This window comes from Rhineura floridana, chromosome 4 (genome assembly GCF_030035675.1).
Source record: "Rhineura floridana isolate rRhiFlo1 chromosome 4, rRhiFlo1.hap2, whole genome shotgun sequence".
Taxonomy (NCBI): domain Eukaryota; kingdom Metazoa; phylum Chordata; class Lepidosauria; order Squamata; family Rhineuridae; genus Rhineura; species Rhineura floridana.
Window position 1 is genome coordinate 178630234 of NC_084483.1, and position 23991 is coordinate 178654224.

Genomic DNA, 23991 nt, shown 5'->3' on the forward strand with positions numbered 1-23991 from the left:
TGTAACCCTCTTTGAGATTTCTTGAAATACAAAGCAGTTGCCAAGTCAATTAAATAATAATTAAAAAACTGTAGCCCATAACATCTAGAGGGTACTATGTTGGCTACCCTTGCCATAACTCATCCTCTGCGTTATTACATTGTGTTAAAGAGCAATGATGAAGACGTGGGGAGCTTGGGGAGGGCTGATATGGGCAGTTTAATGTATTACATATAATCAGAGCCCCCCTTGAGTGGGAGACTTTTACATGTGTATACTAGCATGCACAGGCCTCTTCTCACACTTCCCAAATTCATGGCCAGTGGGGGCATTAGCAAGGGGTGTTAGTTCCCAGGATCCACTCATGAGCCTGAACACCTCTCTAGTTTTACAAGTTTTAGAACAAACCTGTAATGCAGCCTTTCCCAACCAGTGTGCCTCCAGATGTTGTTGGACCACAACTCCCATCTTCCTGACCATTGGCGATGCTGGCTGAGGCTGATGGGAGTTGTGGTCCAACAACATCTGGAGGCACACTGGTTAGGAAAGGCTGCTGTAATGAATGGCTTTGTATTGCCCCTTTGGCAATATAGTACAGTAGGACTATAGAAGACATTAAAACAGAAGCAACTAAATCACACACACAGAAAGCAGCACATACATTGAACGGCTTTTATTTATTGACAACTAAGGATCCAGAACTGTCCAGAAGAAGCAGGTGGTTGGCAAAGCCATTTCTTTTCATGAAAAGGGAACCACCAAATGTTTGTTTGGTAAGTAGGCAGGCAGACGACAGATATTTATAATTTGAGAACTAATCAAATTGGTTCATTTACATAGTATAGCACTCTGGAGTTGATCTAACTGATATCGTGACCAAATCCCAATGAAAGCACAGGATGTAAAATTAATCACAATTAACTGTGGTTTCAGTTGGACAACCAACATTTACTGGACTGGAGCCAATGTTATCTGTTAGAGAGGATCACTGATTCAGTTTTAAGAATTATACCTCTATGTTTAACATGGCTAAAGTTAAAGCTGAATAAGTTATTTTAAAGAGAAAAGCATAGCAATTCTATGCTTAAATCAAACTGATCTAAATTTTAAAAATCTGATTTTGAAAAAGAAAATAAAGCCATTTTTATCCATTCTATTGTATTTCTTTTCCCAGTCACCTTTACAAATCCTAGACACAAAGCAAGTGGGATCTGACATAAGAGTGGGCGATTTTATTAAACAATCTGCCTTATGGACCATTGATTTGTCAGAATTTAGAGAACCTTCCATTTTAAGAACTATGGATTACATGTCGTCACAGAAGGTTTATCCAATATCAACCTTCTTGTAGTTCCTACTTCCATGGTATTCCTAGCACCTCTAGAAGTTTGTCTTCAATAAGAAAGCAGTACACAAGGCTTATGTGAAAGAAATAGAGAGCCTAGAACAAATCAAATGCTCCAAGTAGGTGACCTGTTATCTGCAGCTCCATTTCGTACCTCTGTTGCCTGAACATTCAATTCCTTCTCTAGCTTTTTTCTTGGGTTCTGTATAATGCTTTCCTAATGTTATTTTTGCATATCCTAAACACTGCTGATCATTATCCCTAGCATTTTTACATCTTAGAACAAACATCTAAAAGAAGCTGGAACTATTAAATGATCATTTAATAGTGGAGACCACTATCAGCACATACTTTAATTTTGAGAATGCTGAACATATTTTCAAATGGCAACATCTTACAGAAGGAGAAGCCAAAATGGTGCCCTCCAGATGTTGTTGGACTCCAACTCCCATCAGCATGGCCATTGGTTAGGGATGATGGCAGCTGTAGTCCAACAGCATTTAGAGTGCCATAGGTACCCCTTCTCTGCCTCTCCAGAATTGTTTTTTTTCCCTCCAGTGTGCCATGTTAGAGCTGCAAGAATTATGTATTTATTTATTAAATTTATATCCCACCCTTCCTCCTGGAACAAATGCTGAATACTAGAGGAATAAATAAATAATCTAAAAGCATTCCTATGAGCACAAGGAAGCTGCTCTTTTCATCCCCATAGCCTTTAGCAGAGAGTGGATCCAATGCTTCGGGACATTAGGTGCAATTCAAAAGACCATAGCAGAATGCACACTTTACACACATGAGATCTCAGGTTAAGTTCTCACCATCTCTACTTTAATGTACCATAGGCAGAAGGGATGGGCGAGACTACAGAGATCTACAACCAATCAAAGCAGGCAATACTGGCCTAAGTGGATCAATGATTTGACTTCTTATAAGGGCAGATTCATATGTTCATCTCAGACCTAACATTGTATGCATCTACTACTATTGAGGCAGCGTCTTCACAAAATTACCCAGGCCCATCTCCCTCTGAGCCACTACTATAGCCTTTTCCACACAGGTAGCCTTGCCTCCTTCCAAGGGGACATGAGATATTCAGTGCCATTTGCAGAAACACAAGTAGCAGTGGACTCTTAACACACACTAAAAATAAAACTTTTGGGGTGTAAAAGAGTGGAGTGTTTCCCAAATTTTAATACAGAAAATAAGTGTGCCTTTCCCAGACATCACAAATTTGGGAAACACCAAGGCATCTGTTATGTTCAAGTAGTTCACTGGTTTTGTACCACTGCTGAAACAAGAAAGCAAAACACTTAATTGTATTCCATATTATCCATAAAAGAAAGACAAATCTAAAAGTAGTCTGGTATTTGTAATGCAGCATTTATTCCAATGTTAAAACAAACAGAATTTCATTTTAGAGAGAGAGGGGAACCATGGTGGAATTAAGTGTGGCTACTCTGGACCTGTTTCAACATTTAGCTTCCAAGAGATGTGCTCACAGAAATTGAAGTAATGAAATATACAGATCATCGGAACAGAATCTTATGAGCTGGTCAGAACATAGCCCTGTTGAAATGACTCCACTATAAGAACAGCCAGGCTTTAACAGAATTTGAAAAGGGGCCCAAATATTAGATGATAGTCAGAATTATCAAGATAAATAATTTTTGGTTGCCAATCTGATCAACCTAGTAGTTTAGTCCATCACCTCTTCTTTAAATCAAAAGCATTTTCACCATTTTACTGTCCCTTTCCCCTGAAAGGATGTGGTGCCAAGGCATGAATCAACATAACTTCATTTCAAGTTTCCATCATCAGCTTAGCCTGCCCTGTTGTCAGGAGCACCTGCAGGAAGACCACTCTTATTTTTAGTGAAGGGTGTGAGGACTAATCTGCAAAACTACACAGGAGATTATGGCTTTTTCCTTGGCTTCTGGTATTAATTTTGCTCTTCTTCTCCTAAGCATTAGAAGGCCATCATTTTCCTAAATATTTTCCTTAAACTCAAATCAAATCTCTAGAATTATCAATATACAAATCACATGATTGAAGTGTAATGGCAGAAGGTTAAGTGCAAGTCTTCCTTCCAGTGAACAGTTATTAATCTCCATACATCAGATATAATTTAATTCTGTCTTTTGGGGTTGGCAGCCATGTAAAGAGCTATCAGGCAGTAGATGGTCCCTCCTATTGTGAGCGCCATAGTGGTCCGATAAAGAAGTTGATCAGGAAGACCCCGTTTCAGATATACTGGCAAACCATCAGGCTTCTGTCAGCAAGAAAATATATACAAAAGGATTAACAAATGCATGCATATTACCACCCCAAGTTAATTACTAAAGCCTCATTATAGAGAGAAAAAAGCTATTTGTGAAAAGTTTCAGTGAAAACTCTTCATCAAGCTGCTGGTTTGTCTTCAAAGAAAGAGACCTTTACTTGTTTGCTTTTTGAGGTTGAAGCCATGTGCCTAGAACTATATACAAGCACCATATAAGATATTTTGAACAGAATTCAGCATTGGTGGGGGGGAAGTCATCTCAATTTTTTCCTTCCAAAATAACTACAATTCTGCTTATGGCTGCAAAGACAGTCTTGAATGGCACAGTGCATGTCTAGTGAAATCAACCACAGATGGCTTCAGTGTCCTGCATAGTTCCCTGCCCTTTCCTGTAACAGCACAGAGATATTACTCAAAACAAATAGACACATTTGTATTATTATTTATACAGCTTCTCAAGAATTAAGTCTCGCACAGAAGTGTAGAATTATTATTTTTTCCATTTAGGTGCAGAACACACACACACAGTCCTGCAAATGTCTACCAACATACCTTCGAAATCCCTGGGCACCTTTAGTAGACATTCATGCATGTTAACTATGTGTATTAGCATGTGTCACAGGCCCAGTACTTGCAATAAGCTCCACTATGTGTAATGCAACAAAGACATTAATGGCAAGTGAGGAGAAACAGATTTAACTTCATAAGACTGTGGCATTTCCATGGACTGTGCTCAGTACTTAAGCAGTGTACATGCCCCCTTCAGATGTTTGTCTTTCCTACATTCCAATCTTTGCCAAAGACCTTCAATTTCACTGAAAGCCTCAGCCTTGCATGATTACTCTTACATACAGGATAATTTTCGTATGAGGCATCACTGGGCAACAGCAGATAGAGAGAGAAGATGGGGGAAATCATGCAGTGGTACACAAAGCCCTAAACCTACATTTAGTCTGCGGTAATATTTGTTTCAAGTTTTTTTAAAAATACTGTTGACCTCTTAACATAAATACAGAAAACGATTATTACAATCATTTTATCTACACTTCTGCAAGCCTCAACCATTCAACATCTCTAACACTCAAAGTTCACCAAGAATATAAATTGAATATTCTGTTTTTAAAAATGTTCCTTCTCACCTGAAAAAACTTCTGCAGATCTGGCACCCTGTTTTTACCAAAATACTCAACAGTGGCTGGTGCTTCCGAGGCAATTTTAGTTGGTGTTGCAAACATTAGAGTTGGCGATTCCATGGATACTACCGGCTTGAGTCCCTGTATAACATACAGGAATTAAAACTTGTTTGAATGGAGCACAGTCACTAAATATGTTATCAGTTATTTCAACAAGTGACCAGCTAGTAGGAGACTACAAAGCAGAAGCGTCTCTGGCTTGACCTTGAACACTGTACTCCAGAACCATCAATGCTGAATGCAAGAGACATTTAGAGAACCACAGTCAACTGCACAGCTATAGTATTGAAGATTGCCTGCGAATGGCAAGTCATGTGCCTGTTCTAACTAGAGGGGTGCTAAAAGAGGAGACGACAGTCTTCTCCATCAGTTCAGCTGAGATCCAACTGCTACCAACTTACCCTCAGAATTACCTGCTTTGCTGGCCACATGGTCATTACTTAACTGAAAATAATTTGCTTTCTTTCTTCTTTCCTCCTTCAATCTTTTTACCTTTTACATCATATCCAGCTATAAGCCACTCTAGCACAAACCGAAATATATTCTCCAATTTGCTTTGTAACAATTGCACTCTGTGCCAATTCATTTCTGTGCCCAAGTCAAGATGCTGGATTTTACCTTTAAGCAGCTCTTTCAAGGATGATAGGTACCCATGTAGCTCAGAGACTGCCTCTCTCACACAAGCTCATGTTTGTTTGGAAGGGTGGGTGGGCCACCATGTGCCCATACTGCATGAGGCAAGGACATGTGGGTCAAGAAGTTGCCCCAAGGAACAGCTGCCCTGATCTGGTTTGCAGCTATAGAGTTATTGCAGCATTCCAGAGAGAAGGCAAACTCTTCCTCTGTTATAAGGCCTATGATCGTTGAGTGGGCACTTCTGCTTCTGAAATACTACCACTACAGAATGCTCAGTTTTTAGTAAGTTTATGCGACTATTATTTTTATTGTTTTACTAAATTGATTGTTAGTTAGATGCTTCTTTAAGCATCAAAAAGGCAGGCTATAAACACTCTAAATAAATCCTTATTTCTGTTTCATAATATAAGCTGTGCTTTCAGTCCTTTCCTCAAGATTTTCCATATGTGAAATAAAGTTACAACATATTGAAAAGAATCTGTCAAGCCGTCAAGCGAAAGCAGCGAGAAAACAAAATTAGATCAACAAAATATACATTTGGAAAATGCAGAATCAAAACTAGAACTCTTCCAAGGACAGAACTGATGTTCCACATATGTTGCTACTAGCCATGAAAGCTATGCTCTTCCTTCACTGCTGGAGACAGTATGCCTCTGAATACCAGTTACTGGGAATTAAGAGGGGAGAGTGCTGATGCTCTCAGCTCCTACTTGCAGAATTCCCATTGGCATCTGGTTGGCCACTGTGAGGATCAGGATACTGGATTAGATGGGTCTTTGGCCTGATCTAGCAACACTCATGTTCCAACTCCCATCAGCCCCAGCCACAACCATCAATGGATGGGGTAATGGAGAGCTGTAATCCAGCAATATCTAGAGGACACCCTACCAAGATAAAAGCCAATAGCAACACAGAAGTTAGCAACCAACTGCTACAAGAGATAGATGTCTCATGATTTTGAACACTGCCTACCATTTATACTCAAGAGCATAATGTACCGTAAGCCAAAAGGAGCCTAGTCTAAATCTCACATGTGCCACAAAATCACTAGATCGCGTGTTCACAAACAATGGTCAGCGGACTTCATTGAGGTGGTCCATGGTATGTGTATGTATGTGTATGACACAGCATCTAGCACAGCACATTACAATTGCTGCAGCAGGAAGAAAAATCATTAAATGATCTGCCAAGACCCTCAGAAATTTCCAAGTGGTCCACGGGGGGAAAAGCAGTTTGCAAACCAGTGCACTAGATGGCCTTAGGTAAGCTGCTATCTCTCAGTCTTCCATTTGCAATATATGCAACACAATACAGACGTTACCACCTCACAGAACTCTTCCTTTCCATCTGCTCAGTTCTCTTCCTCAACCCCTCACTTTTCTCTCTCCACTTTGAAGAGAAAGCCAAACAAAAACAGGGATAGTGCCATTGGCGCAACCCACCTGAGATCAAAGCATGAGCTGCTTAAACATCAGCCAAACAGTCATGTCTTCAGCATAGCTAAGTAGTTTGGTTAGTGCTGGCCTAGGACTGGGGAGACCCAGCTTCAAATCCCCAGATAGCCACGAAGCTCAGCAAATGAGCTTGGGACAGTCACACACGCTCCCTCCCAGCCTAATCTACCTCATAGGGCTGTTGTGAGAATAAGATGGTGGGAGGACCCACAAATGCAGTCTGGAACTCATTCCAGAAAGAAAAGAACATAAATAAAATAAAATTCGTGAATTGACCCAAATCATCACCATATTTTGGAAGAAGTCTTCTGCCTAAGCATGTGTTCTGGAAATTTTTAACTATTTTCTCTCATAATATTTTTTAAAAGTTACTTTATCATTTATGGCTAGAGATAGATTATTAGAAAAGTATTACTTTCTCAACAAAAAAGCAGCAGCAACAACATCCAACATCATACCATGACCTACCAGTTTTTTTTAAGCTGCCGATGAGTGTCAATCAATTGGAGGGGGGCAGAAGTAGCCATTGTTTACTACTTCGGTACAAATTATTACAATAGGAAGAAAAAAGGCGATAGCAGGTGAGGAAGAACAAGAGATAGGTAGCTTCTTAGTAAGATACACTGCAAAGCTTGAGGATGACCTTTCTAGAGATGTGAAGGCCTGGACAAAAACCAGAAAATTTGGGGGGAAGTAGCTTGTTTTCTGCTCCCCCCTCTACAATTTTTCAGAAAAAAAAAAAAGACTTAGGCAAAAGTAGGGGGAAAACTCACTTTTCCCCTCTCAATTTTCCAGGTTTTTTTCCAGGCCTTCACATCTCTAGGTTTTGCTCTATACTTGCCCCACTACCTGTACTTTTCCAGTGTAATCCTGTGTGTAGGAAGTAAAGACCTGCAGAATTAACTGTATTTTGCCTCTTCATCAACAATGGTTGAATGTGTAAATAAAGACACACTGCATTGTAAAGGTGGCATGTTCAACTCTTCATTGAGTGTTTTTTTCCAAGGGATGTTCATGAATGCATTCAAAACTCAAGAGGAATAAAGACTAAATGACATGCTGGCTATGAATGAAACTCCTATTCCCGTTGTCCCCCATCTGTCATGATGGGTCAGCTCCCACATCTGTTCAATTGACTAAATTAAGGATGCAGTCCCGTACACAGGCACACATCTAGATTGAGCATCAGGCTATTAATGGCAGCTTGCCATGATAGCTGTATTCCTTCTCCACTCTCAGAGGCAGTAGGCCTCTGAATACCAGTTGCTGGGAATCACAAGTGGGGAGAACGTGTTGCCCTCAGGTTCTGCTTGCAGGCTTCCATGGGCATCTGCTTGGCCACTGCGAGAAAAGAGTGCTGGACTAGATGGGCCTTTGATCTGATCCAGAAGGAGACTTACATTCTTTTCTTATGTTCTAACGTGGTGAGGGGAGAGCCAGTGTGGTGTAGTGGTTAGAGTGTTGGACTATGACCTGGAGACCAGGGTTCAAATACCCACACAGCCATGAAGCTCACTGGGTGACCTTGGGCCAGTCACTGCCTCTCAGTCTCAGAAGAAGGGAATGGTAAACCACCTCTGAATACCACTTACCATGAAAACCATATTCGTAGGGTCGCTGTTAAGTCAGGATCGATTTGAAGGCAGTCCATTTTTTAACCTCATAAGGAAGTCCCACTAGGTTAAAAAATGGACTGCCTTCAAATCGATCCTGACTTAACAGCGACCCTACGAATATGGTTTTCATGGTAAGTGGTATTCAGAGGTGGTTTACCATTCCCTTCTTCTGAGACTGAGAGGCAGTGACTGGCCCAAGGTCACCCAGTGAGCTTCATGGCTGTGTGGGTATTTGAACCCTGGTCTCCAGGTCATAGTCCAACACTCTAACCACTACACCACACTGGCTCTCCCCTCACCACGTTAGAACATAAGAAAAGAATGTAAGTCTCCTTCTGGATCAGATCAAAGGCCCATCTAGTCCAGCACTCTTTTCTCGCAGTGGCCAAGCAGATGCCCATGGAAGCCTGCAAGCAGAACCTGAGGGCAACACGTTCTCCCCACTTGTGATTCCCAGCAACTGGTATTCAGAGGCCTACTGCCTCTGAGAGTGGAGAAGGAATACAGCTATCATGGCAAGCTGCCATTAATAGCCTGATGCTCAATCTAGATGTGTGCCTGTGTACGGGACTGCATCCTTAATTTAGTCAATTGAACAGATGTGGGAGCTGACCCATCATGACAGATGGGGGACAACGGGAATAGGAGTTTCATTCATAGCCAGCATGTCATTTAGTCTTTATTCCTCTTGAGTTTTGAATGCATTCATGAACATCCCTTGGAAAAAAACACTCAATGAAGAGTTGAACATGCCACCTTTACAATGCAGTGTGTCTTTATTTACACATTCAACCATTGTTGATGAAGAGGCAAAATACAGTTAATTCTGCAGGTCTTTACTTCCTACACACAGGCAGTTCGCAACACTTACTCCTGAGCAGTCTGACTGATTTCAACAGGTCTACACTGAAGTAAAAAGGGCTGTGGAGCACAACCAACATTTACCTATGTATAAATTATCTACCTTATTATTCAAGACAACAAGTGTGAGCACAATATTCTTGGTATTAAATTTGCATTTTAACAAGGCTAATAAGTGTATGATTGAAATGAATGTCTACTAATTGCTTTTTGTTTGTACATCTATCAAGCTGTCTGCCAATCATGGCCATTTTAAAAAAGTAAATTTCATGTGTCAGAGTAACTTTACATAAAACTATTTATATACATATAATTTTAAATGCAGTAGGGAACGCACTCAGCTCCATGGAATGTATCTGAATCCATCCAAAGACAGGCACCACTTCTGCTTTATATGAATGTATTCATATAACACAAAAATTTATATTCAGAAATATAGCATATGGTAAACTTTGATAGGTATCTTTTACATACGCACACAATGTAAGCTAAACTCTCAACTGTGAACTCCCTCTGGCTATTGCAAGAGATGCTAGAATATTAGAGCATTATCATACATATTCTACTTGATAAGGAGCAACGATAACGATATTTTGATGAACAATGGTATTTCCATAAGCTAAGTTAGGAGCCTTTTTCAATGGAAGAAAACCCACAAGTTATTTATTTATTACATTTATACCCCACCTTTCTTATACCATGGAACCCAAGGCAGTTTACATATGGTTCTCAGGCGGTCTTCCATCCAGGCACTGACCAGACCCAGACCTGCTTAGTTTCAGCAAGGTGGTGGCCTAATGTGCCTTCAGACCATAGCCTGGGACCAGGCTGGGTTAGCAATGGGATGTGCTGTGTGCTGGTAAATGAGAGAGGAAAGGATATGGGGAAGAAGAGGGGCAGGAGGCTGGGCAGGAGTCCAGGAGACATAGAAGACTGGGATACACTAGACCAGGGATTCCCAAACTGTGGTCCACAGTCCACCAGTGGTCCACAAGCTCTATTCAGGTGGTCCATGACATGTCCATGTTAAATATCTATATTTATTTTTAACAGTATTTTATTGCTTCTTTCTTACATTGCATTTTATTGTATTACAATTTGAATTCTATGAAATTTAAATTGAAATACAATAAAATGCAAAATATAAGAAATAAAATAGGGCTGAGCTCTGTGTTTGAACAAATAATGAAAAACAGACCAAATCAGGCCTCTCTGGGAGCTTTTTTTAATGTTACCAATCGGGCTCAGTCACTCACAGCCTCATACAGGGTGGATAAAGCATTTCCACATTTAAAAAACGAAGCCTTTTCAGATTTGGACTGTTTTGCTGGCTGTCGGGCTGCTGATCTGCAGGAACAGCTCTCAAAATGCCATGTTCCCCCCTCCTGCCATTCATGTTTCGGCATGGTGTGATATAGCCTGGGCAGGTACACATTACACAGTTTTATTATTACCCAGTCAGCTAAACCTTGAGGGCATTTCTTCTTAGCCTGAGAACTGGCCTGATTGAATGAACACAGTCACAAACAGTCCTGATTAAAAAAAATCTTTTTTAGAAAAAAGCAAAGCTGGCTAACATGAAACCGAAGATGCCAAGATGAAATTTGGCAGGGTTAGTCCCCTCCATAGAGGCTTCCATGTCCCCATATTTCATGTCCCTGTGTGAACAAACAAGAAAGTTGCAGCCATTTTAATTTTAAAGCATATTAAATTTTAATGGTGGTTAGCATGAAAACTCCTGTGGCTACCCACCTGATATTTGGCAAGGCTAATCAACTCTGTGGGGGCTACCATGTCTCCAGATTTCATGTCCCTACATGCATGTTATCTCCATGTTGCTGCCCACATGTACCTGCTGCTCATGCTGCCGACTAGAGCCCAGTATCACAAACCTAATTAAAAACAAAAAACTCTCAGAAGCATGAGAATTGGCCTGACTGAGCACTCAGTGTTGTTGTTTTTTAAAAAATCTTCTTTGGAAAAAGCAACTTGTAAAGATGATTAACATGAAACCCCCTGGAACTTCCCAGCTGAAATTTGGCAGGGTTAGTTCCCTCCATAGAGGCTTCCATGTCCCCAAGGCTCATGTCCATGTGTGGAAAAAACAAGCATCTTATATGTCCATTTTAATTTTAAAACATTTTAAACTTTAATGTGTCTAACATGAAACCTCTTGGGGCTACCCAACTGAAATTAGGCACAATTAATACTCTCTTTAGGTGCTATGATGTCTCCAAATTTAATGGCCCTATGTCAAAATACAAGAACGTTATGGCTGTTTGTGTTTTGCAATGCAAGTTAATGGGATTTCTTGATATTTGTAATACCTGAATCAGGTAGGAATGGCTACAAATATGTACAGATCAAAATGGGCTTTATTTGTGTTTACAAATCAAGACCACAAACCAGGCTGGGGACTCCATGCACAGTCCTAAATAAAAGTACAGCAATTTTCAAATGATCCATGGGGAAAAATGTTTGGGAACCAGTGCACTAGACACAAGGTGATGAAAATAAGAGGATCAGAGGAGAAGGTTGAAATGCAACGCTGTGGAGGAAGGATGGGTGGAAGTGATCTAAGCAAAACAGAGCAGAGAAACACGAATTAATAGGGAGGGGGCAGTTAAGGAGAAAGGTGAGTTGAGGCAAAGATTTACACACAACTACAGCTGTGGCCTGCTAGCAAGAAGGGGCAGGCAAGTAAGCTGTACAGGCCGGTGTACTGTAGTCTAAGGAGTCAAGGGGACTGAATGTCGCTTTGTGATGTGAACTATTTGTTTAAAATACTTGGAGGCTGCTTGTATTACTTATTTATAAAATTATTTCTAGACAGTCCCTCATAAAAAATAACAGTGCCAGTGTGCAACAAGATCCACAAACCCCAGTAAGCATAATACATCATAAAAGCAACACAGAATGACTGGCTCATCTAAAAAGTCTGAACAGGCCTATTGGCATTTTTTTAAAAGCCTTTGAGAGACACCTGGAAGTCAAAAGCAAGGATGCCTGATGAATTTCTGCTGGAAGAGTATTCCACAGCATGGTGCTGGTAACACTAATTGTAGCGTTTAGGGGAAAGGAGCCAGAGATAGGCAGCTCCTCACATCTAAAGTGGGGCTGTTCCAAACCTAAAAGACTACCAAGAAAGAACCATGTGTCCCACTGACCCTGTTCTGGCCTCTCACAGTGAGGGCATCCTGAGAAGATCTTGATTACCTGATCGCAACAGGCTCACAGGCTGATTTTTGGTAGAGCTCATTTCTCTGGTATGTAGGTCCCAGGCCATGAAAGGCTTTATAGGTAGCATCCTGTACTGAGCCCAGACACACATCAGTAGCCAGTGCAAGCCCACTTGTTGAATATGCTTACACTTTCCCACGACTATTAAAATATGGGTGGCAGTATTTTGCACCAGTAGGAGCTTCAAAGCCATCTTCCAAGGGCAACCCCATTTTAGATCAGCAAGTCATTCTTCTGGGAGGAAGGGCAGGATATATATATAATACAGCACATTGCAGTAATCAAACTTGGGAATTTACAAAAGCATAGAATAATATGGCAAGATTTCTATCCAGAAGGGAGATGGAATTATACCATCATTTACATCCTGTTGTTGTTAAAACCAACTTCTCATAAACCGAGGCCAAGTCCAAGAACACCCCAAGGTTCCCAATCTCATCAGACAGAGAAACTAGCACTTTTTCATAGATAGATTAACTTCCCCCCTCCCCCAGAATTTGAGAATTCCCAGGAGCACCTCATCCATTTTCTGGATTCAACTTTAATCCATTCAGCCATGAGCCTGCTCCACCAGCTAAAGGGAGCCCCAGCTGACGAAGCGTCAAGGCCCCAGCTGACGAAGCATCAAGGTGAGTTAAGCAGCAGGGCAAAAGAGGGTAAGTAGCTCCCATTTATTCCATTATTTAATTGAAGTAAAACAGCTCAGAGCAATAAGTAATCAGGGCAGCCCAAGGTCACCCTGAGCTAGGAGCCAAATCCTGAAAGAACCTATATCTTAGGAGACAGATCCTAGGAGAAGGAAGCCTATAGAAAGCTAGTTTTCAACACCACCCTAGCAGGAAAGCTTCAGGGCACACTGTAAACAAGGCTAAATTCCAGTCGGAGAGAAGGGGGAAAAGGAAACTCCACCAACACATACAGGGAGAGAGTCAGCTCAGTCCTTGCTAAAAAGGGCAGCTTCAGCCTTCCTGAAACACAACCACAAGCTCTGTTTCCCTAGGTTAAAGAAAGGGCAGGCTGTTCTAGGTGGGAAAACAACAAACACAAAAGACTTGCCTGGAAGGCGCAGCCCCTTGATTAGATTAAAAGCAGCCAAAAGCTTAAACAGCCCCGCCCCTCGCTCAGGAAGGAAGGAAGCCTGCCTTCCTGCCTTCAAAGGAAGGAAGCCTGAGAGAATACTAAAGAGTTAAGCCCCAGCTGACAAAGCGTCAAGGCGAGTTAAGCAGCAGAGCGAGTTCGGCAGCAGGGCGAGGAGGCCAGGGCCCCCCACTCTGCCTGTCTGTTCCCTGACCTCAACTAAACCACAGTCTCCAACCCATTGACATAATAAACCTTAAACAAAACTATGCAGGTAAGAAGCCAGCAGGGGTGTGGGGGCTTTCCAGTGTTTTGCACAGCCTGCAGCATGTACGACTATCTGCCTGTTGGACAGAAGTCGTGGGTGTGCTCTCGGTGCAATGAGCTCCTGGCTCTCTGGGAACAACTTCATTTCCTTGAGGCCAAGGTGGCAGACCTGGAAAAGCTGAGAGAGGCAGAGAGGTGTGTGGAGGAGGCCTTCAGGGACATTATAGCTGTGTCCCACTCCAACGATGATAGCTCTCCTGCTATCATGGAGAACGATGGTCTCGGGGAAGGAGAGCATCCAGCTGAGGAAGAGGGAAACGATCCCTTAGAAGGGACCCATTCCTTGGGGGATGAGCAGCTATCCTCTCGTGCTGAGGATATATCTCCAGGGGGTGGAGGGATCCTTGTAGTGGGTGATTCAATCATTAGGAACATAGACAGTGGGGTGTGTGATGGGCGTGTAGACCGCAAGGTGTTTTGCCTGCCTGGTGCGAAGGTTGCGGATATCGCCTGTCGTTTAGATAGTTTGGTAGACAGTGCTGGGAAGGAGTCAGTGGTCGTGGTGCACGTTGGCACCAATGACATGGGGAAATGCAGCCGTGAAGTCCTGGAAGCAAAATTTAGGTTGCTAGGTAGGATGCTGAAAGCCAGGACCTCCAAAGTGGCTTTCTCTGAAATGCTACCAGTTCCACGCGCAGGACCAGCCAGACAGGCCCAGCTTCGCAGTCTCAATGCGTGGATGAGACGATGGTGTCGGGTGGAAGGGTTCGGATTTGTTAGGCACTGGGGAACATTTTGGGACAAGCCGGGCCTGTACAAAAGGGACGGGCTCCACTTGAACCAGAATGGAACCAGACTGCTGGCACTTAAAATTAAAAAGGTAGCAGAGCAGCTTTTAAACTGACTGAGGGGGGAAACCCGACAGGAGCTGAGAAAGGTCCGGTTCGGAATAAACCTCCCCCCTGGGATAAAAACCAAAGAAATGATGAAATTTTAAAAGGGGTAGGCCTAGAAGTAGGCATTGTGAGAGCAGGGGCACAGGATATAAATTCAGAAGAGCAAAATTACCACAGGCCTAACCACAAGTGCCAAAGACACTTGAAGAGAGACACTGCTTACAAGTGCCTGTACGCTAATGCTAGGAGCCTCCGAACCAAGATGGGAGAACTGGAGTGCTTGGTCTTAGAGAAGAGCATTGATATAGTGAGCATAACCGAGACCTGGTGGAATGGAGAAAACCAGTGGGATACGGTTATCCCTGGATATAAACTATATCGGAAGGACAGGGAAGGACATATTGGTGGCGGAGTCGCTCTATACGTGAAAGAAGGCATTGAATCCAGCAAGCTCGAAACCCCAAAAGAGGCAGACTCCTCCACAGAATCGTTGTGGGTGGTGATACCGTGCCCCAGGAGGGACTTAATACTGGGAACGATCTATCGTCCCCCTGATCAAAATGCTCAGGGAGACCTTGAGATGAGATATGAAATTGAGGAAGCATCCAAACTAGGAAATGTGGTAGTAATGGGTGACTTCAACTACCCGGACATAGGCTGGCTGCATATGTGTTCCAGTCATGACAAAGAAGCAAAGTTTCTAGATATTCTAAATGACGATTCCCTAGATCAGTTGGTCATGGAACCGACCAGAGGGACGGCAACCCTGGACTTAATCCTCAGTGGGGACCGGGACCTGGTGCGAGATGTAAGCGTTGTTGAACCGATTGGGAGCAGTGACCACAGTGCTATTAAATTAAACATACATGTAACTGGCCAATTGCCAAGAAAATCCAACACGGTCACATTTGACTTCAAAAGAGGAAACTTCACAAAAATGAGGGGATTGATAAAAAGAAAGCTGAAAAACAAAGTCCAGAGGGTCACATCACTCGAAAATGCTTGGAAGTTGTTTAAAAACACTATATTAGAAGCTCAACTGGAGTGCATACCGCAGATCATCATCATCATCATCATCATCATCATTTATACCCCGCCCTTTTTCCAAACTGGAACTCAAGGCGGCTTCCAGATAAAAATAAGTACATATCATTAAGAACCTATAAAAATATAAAACATATAAACATATAAGATCAGCATTAAAACAGGATTAAACTATTAAGATGTTAAAACCAATTAGATAAACACTTAAAATACTGCAACCCAGTTTAGCAGCATACAAGTAAAACAATAACATACAGCATCCTCTTCAGTCGCTACCCTTAAAACCTTCAGTTCCAAAGGCCCGCCGGAAGAAAAAAGTCTTTCGCTGTCGGCGGAAGGACTGCACAGAGGAGGCCATTCTTGCCTCCCTAGGGAGGGAGTTCCAGAGCCTAGGGGCAGCCACCGAAAAGGCCCTATCTCGTGTCCCCACCAGTCGCACTTGTGAAGGTGTTGGGATCATGAGAAGGGTCTCTCCTGAAGATCTCAGGGCCCGGGCAGGTTCATATAGGGAGATATGGTGTGACAAATAGCCTAGATAATGTTGACCATTGAACCGCACTGTCACTGAGTTTGTTTTCCATCAAGTCTGAAAAACTGTAACTAGGGGGAGTTATGTCTTTGCCCAGTCTGGGAACGGACAGCCAAGGCCGTTGCTATGGTAACCATCGCGATAGACTGGGAACAGTTCTAGCAGCTCTCTGTGTTGAGCTGAGTCTTCTGTGTATTGCCTCTGAACTGAGAGGTTGTCTTCTGTGTTTATCTTTGGAGAGAGATGTACCAGAAGGGGGGTGACTGAAGAAACTCTACATGTTTTTACTCTTAAGCCTTTGGCCGTAATGTCTTAATAAAGACTCTTAACATGATCTAATGCTCTGAAGAACTTTCTTGCTCAACTTAACTCCAACGTAATGTATGCTGTTTCACGCAACAACGCACACACGTCAACAGGGTTATGGGCCCAGATCCACAGCGCATTACACGGGAGTAAGGTGCTGGTCTGAACGGCAGATGGAGTTCCAGAGGGCAGCTTGATCGATTGTACCAGACAGAGGTGAGCAACATGGCTGTAAACCTGTCTGGGGGAGGCTTGCCAATGGAAAGATTGACGGAAAAGAATTATGGCAGCTGGAAGCCGAGGATGCGGGCTTTGCTGATAACAGAGGATCAGAAAAGGTACCGCCAGGGCCAAGAAGATGCCAGCATGGTTAACGAGCAAAGTCAAGGAAGCTCTTAGAGGCAAAAAGTCTTCCTTCAGAAAATGGAAGTCTTGTCCGAATGAAGAAAATAAAAAAGAACACAAACTCTGGCAAAAGAAAGGCAAGAAGACAATAAGGGATGCTAAAAAAGAATTTGAGGAGCACATTGCTAAGAACATAAAAACCAACAACAAAAAATTCTATAAATACATTCAAAGCAGGAGACCATCTAGGGAGACAATTGGACCCTTGGATGATAAGGGAGTCAAAGGTGTACTAAAGAACGATAAGGAGATTGCAGAGAAGCTAAATGAATTCTTTGCATCTGTCTTCACAGTGGAAGATATAGGGCAGATCCCTGAACCTGAACTAACATTTGCAGGAAGGGATTCTGAGGAACTGAGACAAATAGTGGTAACGAGAGAGGAAGTTCTAAGCTTAATGGACAATATAAAAACTGACAAATCACCGGGCCCGGATGGCATCCACCCAAGAGTTCTCAAAGAACTCAAAGGTGAAATTGCTGATCTGCTAACTAAAATATGTAACTTGTCCCTTGGGTCCTCCTCCTTGCCTGAGGACTGGAAAGTGGCAAATGTAACGCCAATCTTCAAAAAGGGATCCAGAGGGGATCCCGGAAATTACAGGCCAGTTAGCTTAACTTCTGTCCCTGGAAAACTGGTAGAAAGTATTATTAAAGCTAGATTAACTAAGCACATAGAAGAACAAGCCTTGCTGAAGCAGAGCCAGCATGGCTTCTGCAAGGGAAAGTCCTGTCTCAGTAACCTATTAGAATTCTTTGAGAGTGTCAACAAGCATATAGATAGAGGTGATCCAGTGGACATAGTGTACTTAGACTTTCAAAAAGCGTTTGACAAGGTACCTCACCAAAGGCTTCTGAGGAAGCTTGGCAGTCATGGAATAAGAGGAGAGGTCCTCTTGTGGATAAGGAATTGGTTAAGAAGCAGAAAGCAGAGAGTAGGAATCAACGGACAGTTCTCCCAATGGAGGGCTGTAGAAAGTGGAGTCCCTCAAGGATCGGTATTGGGACCTGTACTTTTCAACTTGTTCATTAATGACCTAGAATTAGGAGTGAGCAGTGAAGTGGCCAAGTTTGCTGACGACACTAAATTGTTCAGGGTTGTTAAAACAAAAAGGGATTGCGAAGAGCTCCAAAAAGACCTCTCCAAACTGAGTGAATGGGCGGAAAAATGGCAAATGCAATTCAATATAAACAAGTGTAAAATTATGCATATTGGAGCAAAAAATCTTCATTTCACATATACGCTCATGGGGTCTGAACTGGCGGTGACCGACCAGGAGAGAGACCTCGGGGTTGTAGTGGACAGCACGATGAAAATGTCGACCCAGTGTGCGGCAGCTGTGAAAAAGGCAAATTCCATGCTAGCAATAATTAGGAAAGGTATTGAAAATAGAACAGCCGATATCATAATGCCGTTGTATAAATCTATGGTGCGGCCACATTTGGAATACTGTGTACAGTTCTGGTCGCCTCATCTCAAAAAGGATATTATAGAGTTGGAAAAGGTTCAGAAGAGGGCAACCAGAATGATCAAGGGGATGGAGCGACTCCCTTACGAGGAAAGGTTGCAGCATTTGGGACTTTTTAGTTTAGAGAAAAGGCGGGTCAGAGGAGACATGATAGAAGTGTATAAAATTATGCATGGCATTGAGAAAGTGGATAGAGAAAAGTTCTTCTCCCTCTCTCATAATACTAGAACTCGTGGACATTCAAAGAAGCTGAATGTTGGAAGATTCAGGACAGACAAAAGGAAGTACTTCTTTACTCAGCGCATAGTTAAACTATGGAATTTGCTCCCACAAGATGCAGTTATGGCCACCAGCTTGGATGGCTTTAAAAGATTAGACAAATTCATGGAGGACAGGGCTATCAATGGCTACTAGCCGTGATGGCTGTGCTCTGCCACCCTAGTCAGAGGCAGTATGCTTCTGAAAACCAGTTGCCAGAAGCCTCAGGAGGGGAGAGTGTTCTTGCACTTGGGTCCTGTTTGCGGGCTTCCCCCAGGCACCTGGTTGGCCACTGTGAGAACAGGATGCTGGACTAGATGGGCCACTGGCCTGATCCAGCAGGCTCTTCTTATGTTCTTATGTTCTTATGACCAAAGCCTCCAAGAGTCACTTAAACAGGGATGATAGAAGCAAATTGTGGCAGTGGCCCTTGTAGGCCATTTAGTCCAACCCCTGCTCAGGCCTAGGGCAGATAGTTATCCAGTCTCTGCCCAAAGACTTCCAGCAAAGGAAAGCTAACAAGTCTTTGCTCTCTTCTATGTAGCAGCTCCCCAGTTCTTTGAAGAGTGCTATCATATGCCCCCTCAGTCTCCTCTTCCCCAGGTGAAACATACACATCTCCCCTCAACCTTTCCATACTGCTGGCCTTCACTGACCTCCCCTGAACACATTCCAATGGGTCTATACCCAGAACTGGACACAGGACTCCAGATGATGTTTCACTAGTGCAGAATAATGCAAACCTATTACTTTTGGCTCATATAAAACTGCCTTATACCAAGTCTGACCATGTATTCAGTGCTAATCTTACTCAGAGTAGACCCACTGAAGTTAACTGACATGACTAACTTAGGTGCCTTCATTTCAGTGGGTCTACTCTAAGTAAGGCTTAGTTGAATACAACCCTACTGGTTTATCTTACTCAGTATTGTCTACACTGACTAGCAGCTCTCCAGGGTTTCAGACAGGAGTCTCTCCCAGCCCTACCTGGACATGCCAGAACTGAACCAATAAGGCCTTTCCCCCACCAAGCAAGGGCTGGACTCTGAAACTAGGTTTCTATTTTAATGAAGCCTAAAATTGTATTATCCTTTTCCCCCCAGGCGTATGACACAACTGACTCATGTTCATCTGGTCATCAATTCCAATTCCAAGATCCTTTACCCATAGACTACTGTCAAGCCTGATGTTCCCAGTCCTATACTCATGCAGTTAACCATGTACAAATTAATGACCAGCTAGAATTTAAATTGCTTCTGTCCTAAGAAACATATTTTATGCTTCAGTCCCAACCACACCTACTTATCTAAAGGTAATGTGTTTAGGACTGTGGATACACAGAAAGAGGTGATATGTAAAGATGCACCCTTCAGTGAAAATAACCAGCAAACTCTTACCAGGCTTTGCAGCCTTTGACCCTGGAAGGTGAAACATCTAGCGCCATATACAGATGTTTTAGAGTGTTTTAGTGTTTTTGATTGCCACGCTGGGCTCCTTCTAGGAAGAAGGGTGGAATATAAATTTAATAAATAAAAAATATATATTCCTGTCTAACTGAACTAGCCAGTGCGATGACTGAAAAAAGTGCTGTTTTGAACTATTGCTGCACTCAGTACTCAGCATCACCAGCAGCCAACCATTTCCACAACAGTGCCTTTTGTATTAAAAACTTGCCTTTGTATTAAAGGTAACTTTAAAAAATTAAAAATCTGCTGCTAACTAAGGGCACATTTAAGTCACATAGTGGGTTTTTTATAATTAAATATTGCAACCCTACAAATAGAGCTCCTCTGGGTGCCCCTGCTGACTCCGATAAGAGCCTTGTATGTGATGGTAACATTTATAGAACTCTGAGTTAGTTGGGAAGGTCAGCCTACACCTACACCCTATATTTCTTTTATTTAATCACCATGCAAACCCCTTTTAAAATTTTCGTAGATTTTTCACATCTGAGCAGATTTTACCATGATTTTGTTATCTGTTTTTATGCTGTGTTTTATTTCACTGATTTTAACGTTGTTTTTACATTTCTTTTGATCGTGTAATTTATTAAATTGTGTTTTGTTTTTGTAAACATCCCTTCTCATCACCACTGAATGAAAGCCTATAAACCAATTAATGAATGCACACATAGAACAGCTCTTGGCTCTCTCTGGGCAGAAACTGTTTATGTGAATAAAGACTCTGAACTGTTCAATGCCAGGTGAGGACCTTTTTATTCACATAAAGCTTTTTAATTTTGCTTTACATCCAGGCTGTACTCTGTTTTACAGTTCTCTGTTGCAAGGAGACCTTCCTTATCGTTTTTTTCTAACTTTTACTGCTTATTCTTAATTTTACTTATTACAGATTGTATCTTTAGATAATACAATACTTATTGTAACCCAGCCTGTTTGTGTTGTAATTGCTTTTTAATATGTTTTAAAGGTTTTTTAAAGATATTTTTAAAGATAACTTCTTTTAGTATGCTTTTAAAGACGTTTTGTTTTAATATGTTTTTAAGTCTTTTGTTTTTAAGATGTTCTAGAGTGCTTTTAGTGTTTTTGTTTGCTGCCCCGGGCTCCTTCCGAGAGGAAAAGCAGGATATGGATTTCATATTGAATAAACAAATAAATATTGTAACCCACACGGGGAAGGTGGGCATATTTGACAGACAGTTATATGCGTGTAAAAACAAATACAATGAACTTCTCGGTTCCATTTTGGTCTGCCTCATCTTCCCCAGGGCCCCACAATTACAACCTTGAAGGTCACCGGGCCAAACCAACTCTGCCTTTCCCTTTCCAACGAGCCAGGGGAAAGAACGGGACGCAATGGCAAGAACTTCCCCCTCTGCGGCACGCTCCTAATGAACCCATATCTCCCCCCCTTCTTTCTCGTTCTCTGGTTGTTTTGCGAGAACTGGATCTCATGGGGACCCGTAACCTCCTGCCTCCGTGGAATGAAGCTGGGAAGGTCAACCTCCTGGCGACACGCAAAGGCGGCTGGCTCGTTACCTGCGGGGTGTAGGCGGCGGAAGCACCGGCCCCAACCAGCCTCTGCGTGAAGCCGTTGAATTTATAATACATCCTGGCGCCCGGGGACGGGTCCCTCGCTCCGCGCACACAACCCCGCTTCGCCAGCTTGAGAAGCAGGCGGACACGCGATTGCGCAGTCGGCGGGAAAAAGGACCTTCTCTGCGACTGGTTTATTCTTGGACCTCTGTCCATAGAGAGGAACTAGGAGCATGCCTGAGAAATTTGGCCTGAAAATGAAAGCGACACAAAGCTACGGAAGTTAACTTGCGATGTTAGGAGAACTATGTATATCGTCTATGAATAGCACGGAGGTTTTTTTAAAACTTGCTGATTTTGGAAGAAAGTAAGTTTCTAATCGGGCAATAGTGAAGACAACTTGAGAGATTACGCCTGCGTATTTCTTCGTCTTTATTGTCAACGAGACAGGAAATTAGTAGAGTCACATTGCAATTATCTGAAGGCAAAACTTCTTAGTTCCTTTTGACAGTTCTCCATTTCCCCCCTCCCCTGGGATGGAAGTGAGAGTTGCCTATAAAAAAGAATGAAAGAAATCCAAGGTTTGAATTCCTATGCACAAAAAGGAGCAGCAAAGGCACCACTTTAAAGTTTTATCACAAGGGATACATACAGTTTTGATAAATAAATAAAAGGCAGACGTTACATATTTAAGGATGCAATATTGTGCACAATTTGCTGTAAGTAAGCATCATTGGATATAGTGAGACTCAGTTTTCTGAGGAAATAAAATCAAACCATAACAATTTAAAACATCAACTTCAAAGCACAAAACCATTAAAACAGCAGCAAACATGTAAAAGATTGCAAAGTAAAGCTTAAAAATTAAAACAAATTGCATTGACTTCATGTTAAGTCAGATCTGATTTTAAAAAATACAAAGAATTATTTTTGGAGGGATGGAGAACTTGTGGCCCTTCAGACACTGCTAGGCTCAAACTCCCATCATCCCTAACCATTGGCCATGCTGACTGGAGCAGACTGGAACTGGAGCAATCCAGTATTAGCATCTGGTAGGCCACAGGTTCCCCATTCGTCGGTTTCTGCGGACCTGCGTTAAAATGTTTCATTTTTTCCTATGGACAGCTCTCCATTCACTTTGGGGATGCTAAATATGGTCTCTATAGTCAACCCCGAAGCTGTGGATCGAGTGTGAGTCTACATTTTGAAAGAGCCCTGTGTGTTTACTGTCCCGCTTGTTTGAAGAAGCAAAGAGCAGGAAATCGACCAATGGGCAGCAGGGAGGAGTGTCGCCGGTGAGACGTTTGCCGAGCAACCGTTGTTAGGCAGAGAAGCCTTTGACGCTGCCGCGTGCTTCTTTGCATACGCCAGGAGCATGGGATTGTACCAGAAGCTGATGAGGGAGGGAGTGGCGGGCTGAAGAGGAGACAAAGCAACAAAAATGCGGGTCGCGTTAGAAACAATAAGTGCTTGGAACTTTCCTTTTAAAAAGCCATTAATTCCACTTTGCCCCCTCCAAAAATGGATCAGTTTCAGATCAATTCTCAATTCATTCTTGTGGCTTTCAGAATGTTATAAACTGGTATGGTAAAGGATAAAGTACGTTTCAGAAGAGTAAGAAAACATCAACAGTGAACAATTGTTTTAATTATTTTTCCCAACAATGATGGTCTTAAAGCTTAAACAGCAGTAACACTTTTCAAATAGGTAAAAATGGTAAATGCAATGGCCACAATCAAACACAGTTAAGTGTGATGGAGCATATATAGTAAGTAAGGTTTATTGTTCACAGCCGTTGGCCGCCACAATACATATAAAATAATTACACTTGTCAAAAAGATAAAACATACATCAACAAAGGGTATGATATAAATATCTAAAATGCATTTGAAGAATTAAAAAACATAATGATTAAGGTTGAATAATTTAAACGTTCATTCTAGAACCATTTACAGATTTGATATAAGCAAGTTAAGGTGATTGGTTTTAGCCATTGCTAAGGCGAATTTGGCTACTTGTGTAGTTATATACGGATCCAAGCCAGCTAGGAGTATGCAGATTTGCTCCATAATAGATCTATCTGAGAGGGTTAAAAGAATAGGCTGGAGAAATTTAAGCCTTGGGGTGTCATACGGCAAGCAGGTTA

The 23991-nt window shown here is 42.2% G+C and overlaps 1 protein-coding gene across 2 annotated transcripts; it reads right to left on the reverse strand.

The window, feature by feature from the left end:
• Nucleotides 1–2685: 2685 nt before the first annotated feature.
• LOC133383856 (cytochrome c oxidase subunit 7A-related protein, mitochondrial) lies at nt 2686–22038 on the reverse strand. 2 transcript variants are annotated; one of them, XM_061625366.1, is made up of 3 exons: nt 21849–22038; nt 4742–4876; nt 2686–3593 (listed from the first exon to the last, which is right to left on the reverse strand). In XM_061625366.1, the coding sequence occupies exons 1-3, from the start codon at nt 21918–21920 to the stop codon at nt 3450–3452; spliced, it is 351 nt and encodes a 116-aa protein (XP_061481350.1). In that variant the 5' UTR covers nt 21921–22038; the 3' UTR covers nt 2686–3449. The 2 variants fall into 2 exon arrangements, with proteins under 2 accessions (XP_061481350.1, XP_061481351.1); XM_061625367.1 differs by lacking the exon at nt 21849–22038 and adding an exon at nt 13120–13212.
• Nucleotides 22039–23991: the final 1953 nt, after the last annotated feature.

Bases quoted from the DNA above. Each gene is read 5' to 3' on its own strand.
- LOC133383856 (XM_061625366.1), bottom strand. From the start codon at position 21,920: ATGTATTATAAATTCAACGGCTTCACGCAGAGGCTGGTTGGGGCCGGT. The intron at 4,877-21,848 runs GTAACGAGCCAG...TATGTTATACAG, and splicing joins CCGCCGCCTACACCCCGCAG to GGACTCAAGCCGGTAGTATC. The intron at 3,594-4,741 runs GTGAGAAGGAAC...TCTTGCTGACAG, and splicing joins ATCTGCAGAAGTTTTTTCAG to AAGCCTGATGGTTTGCCAGT.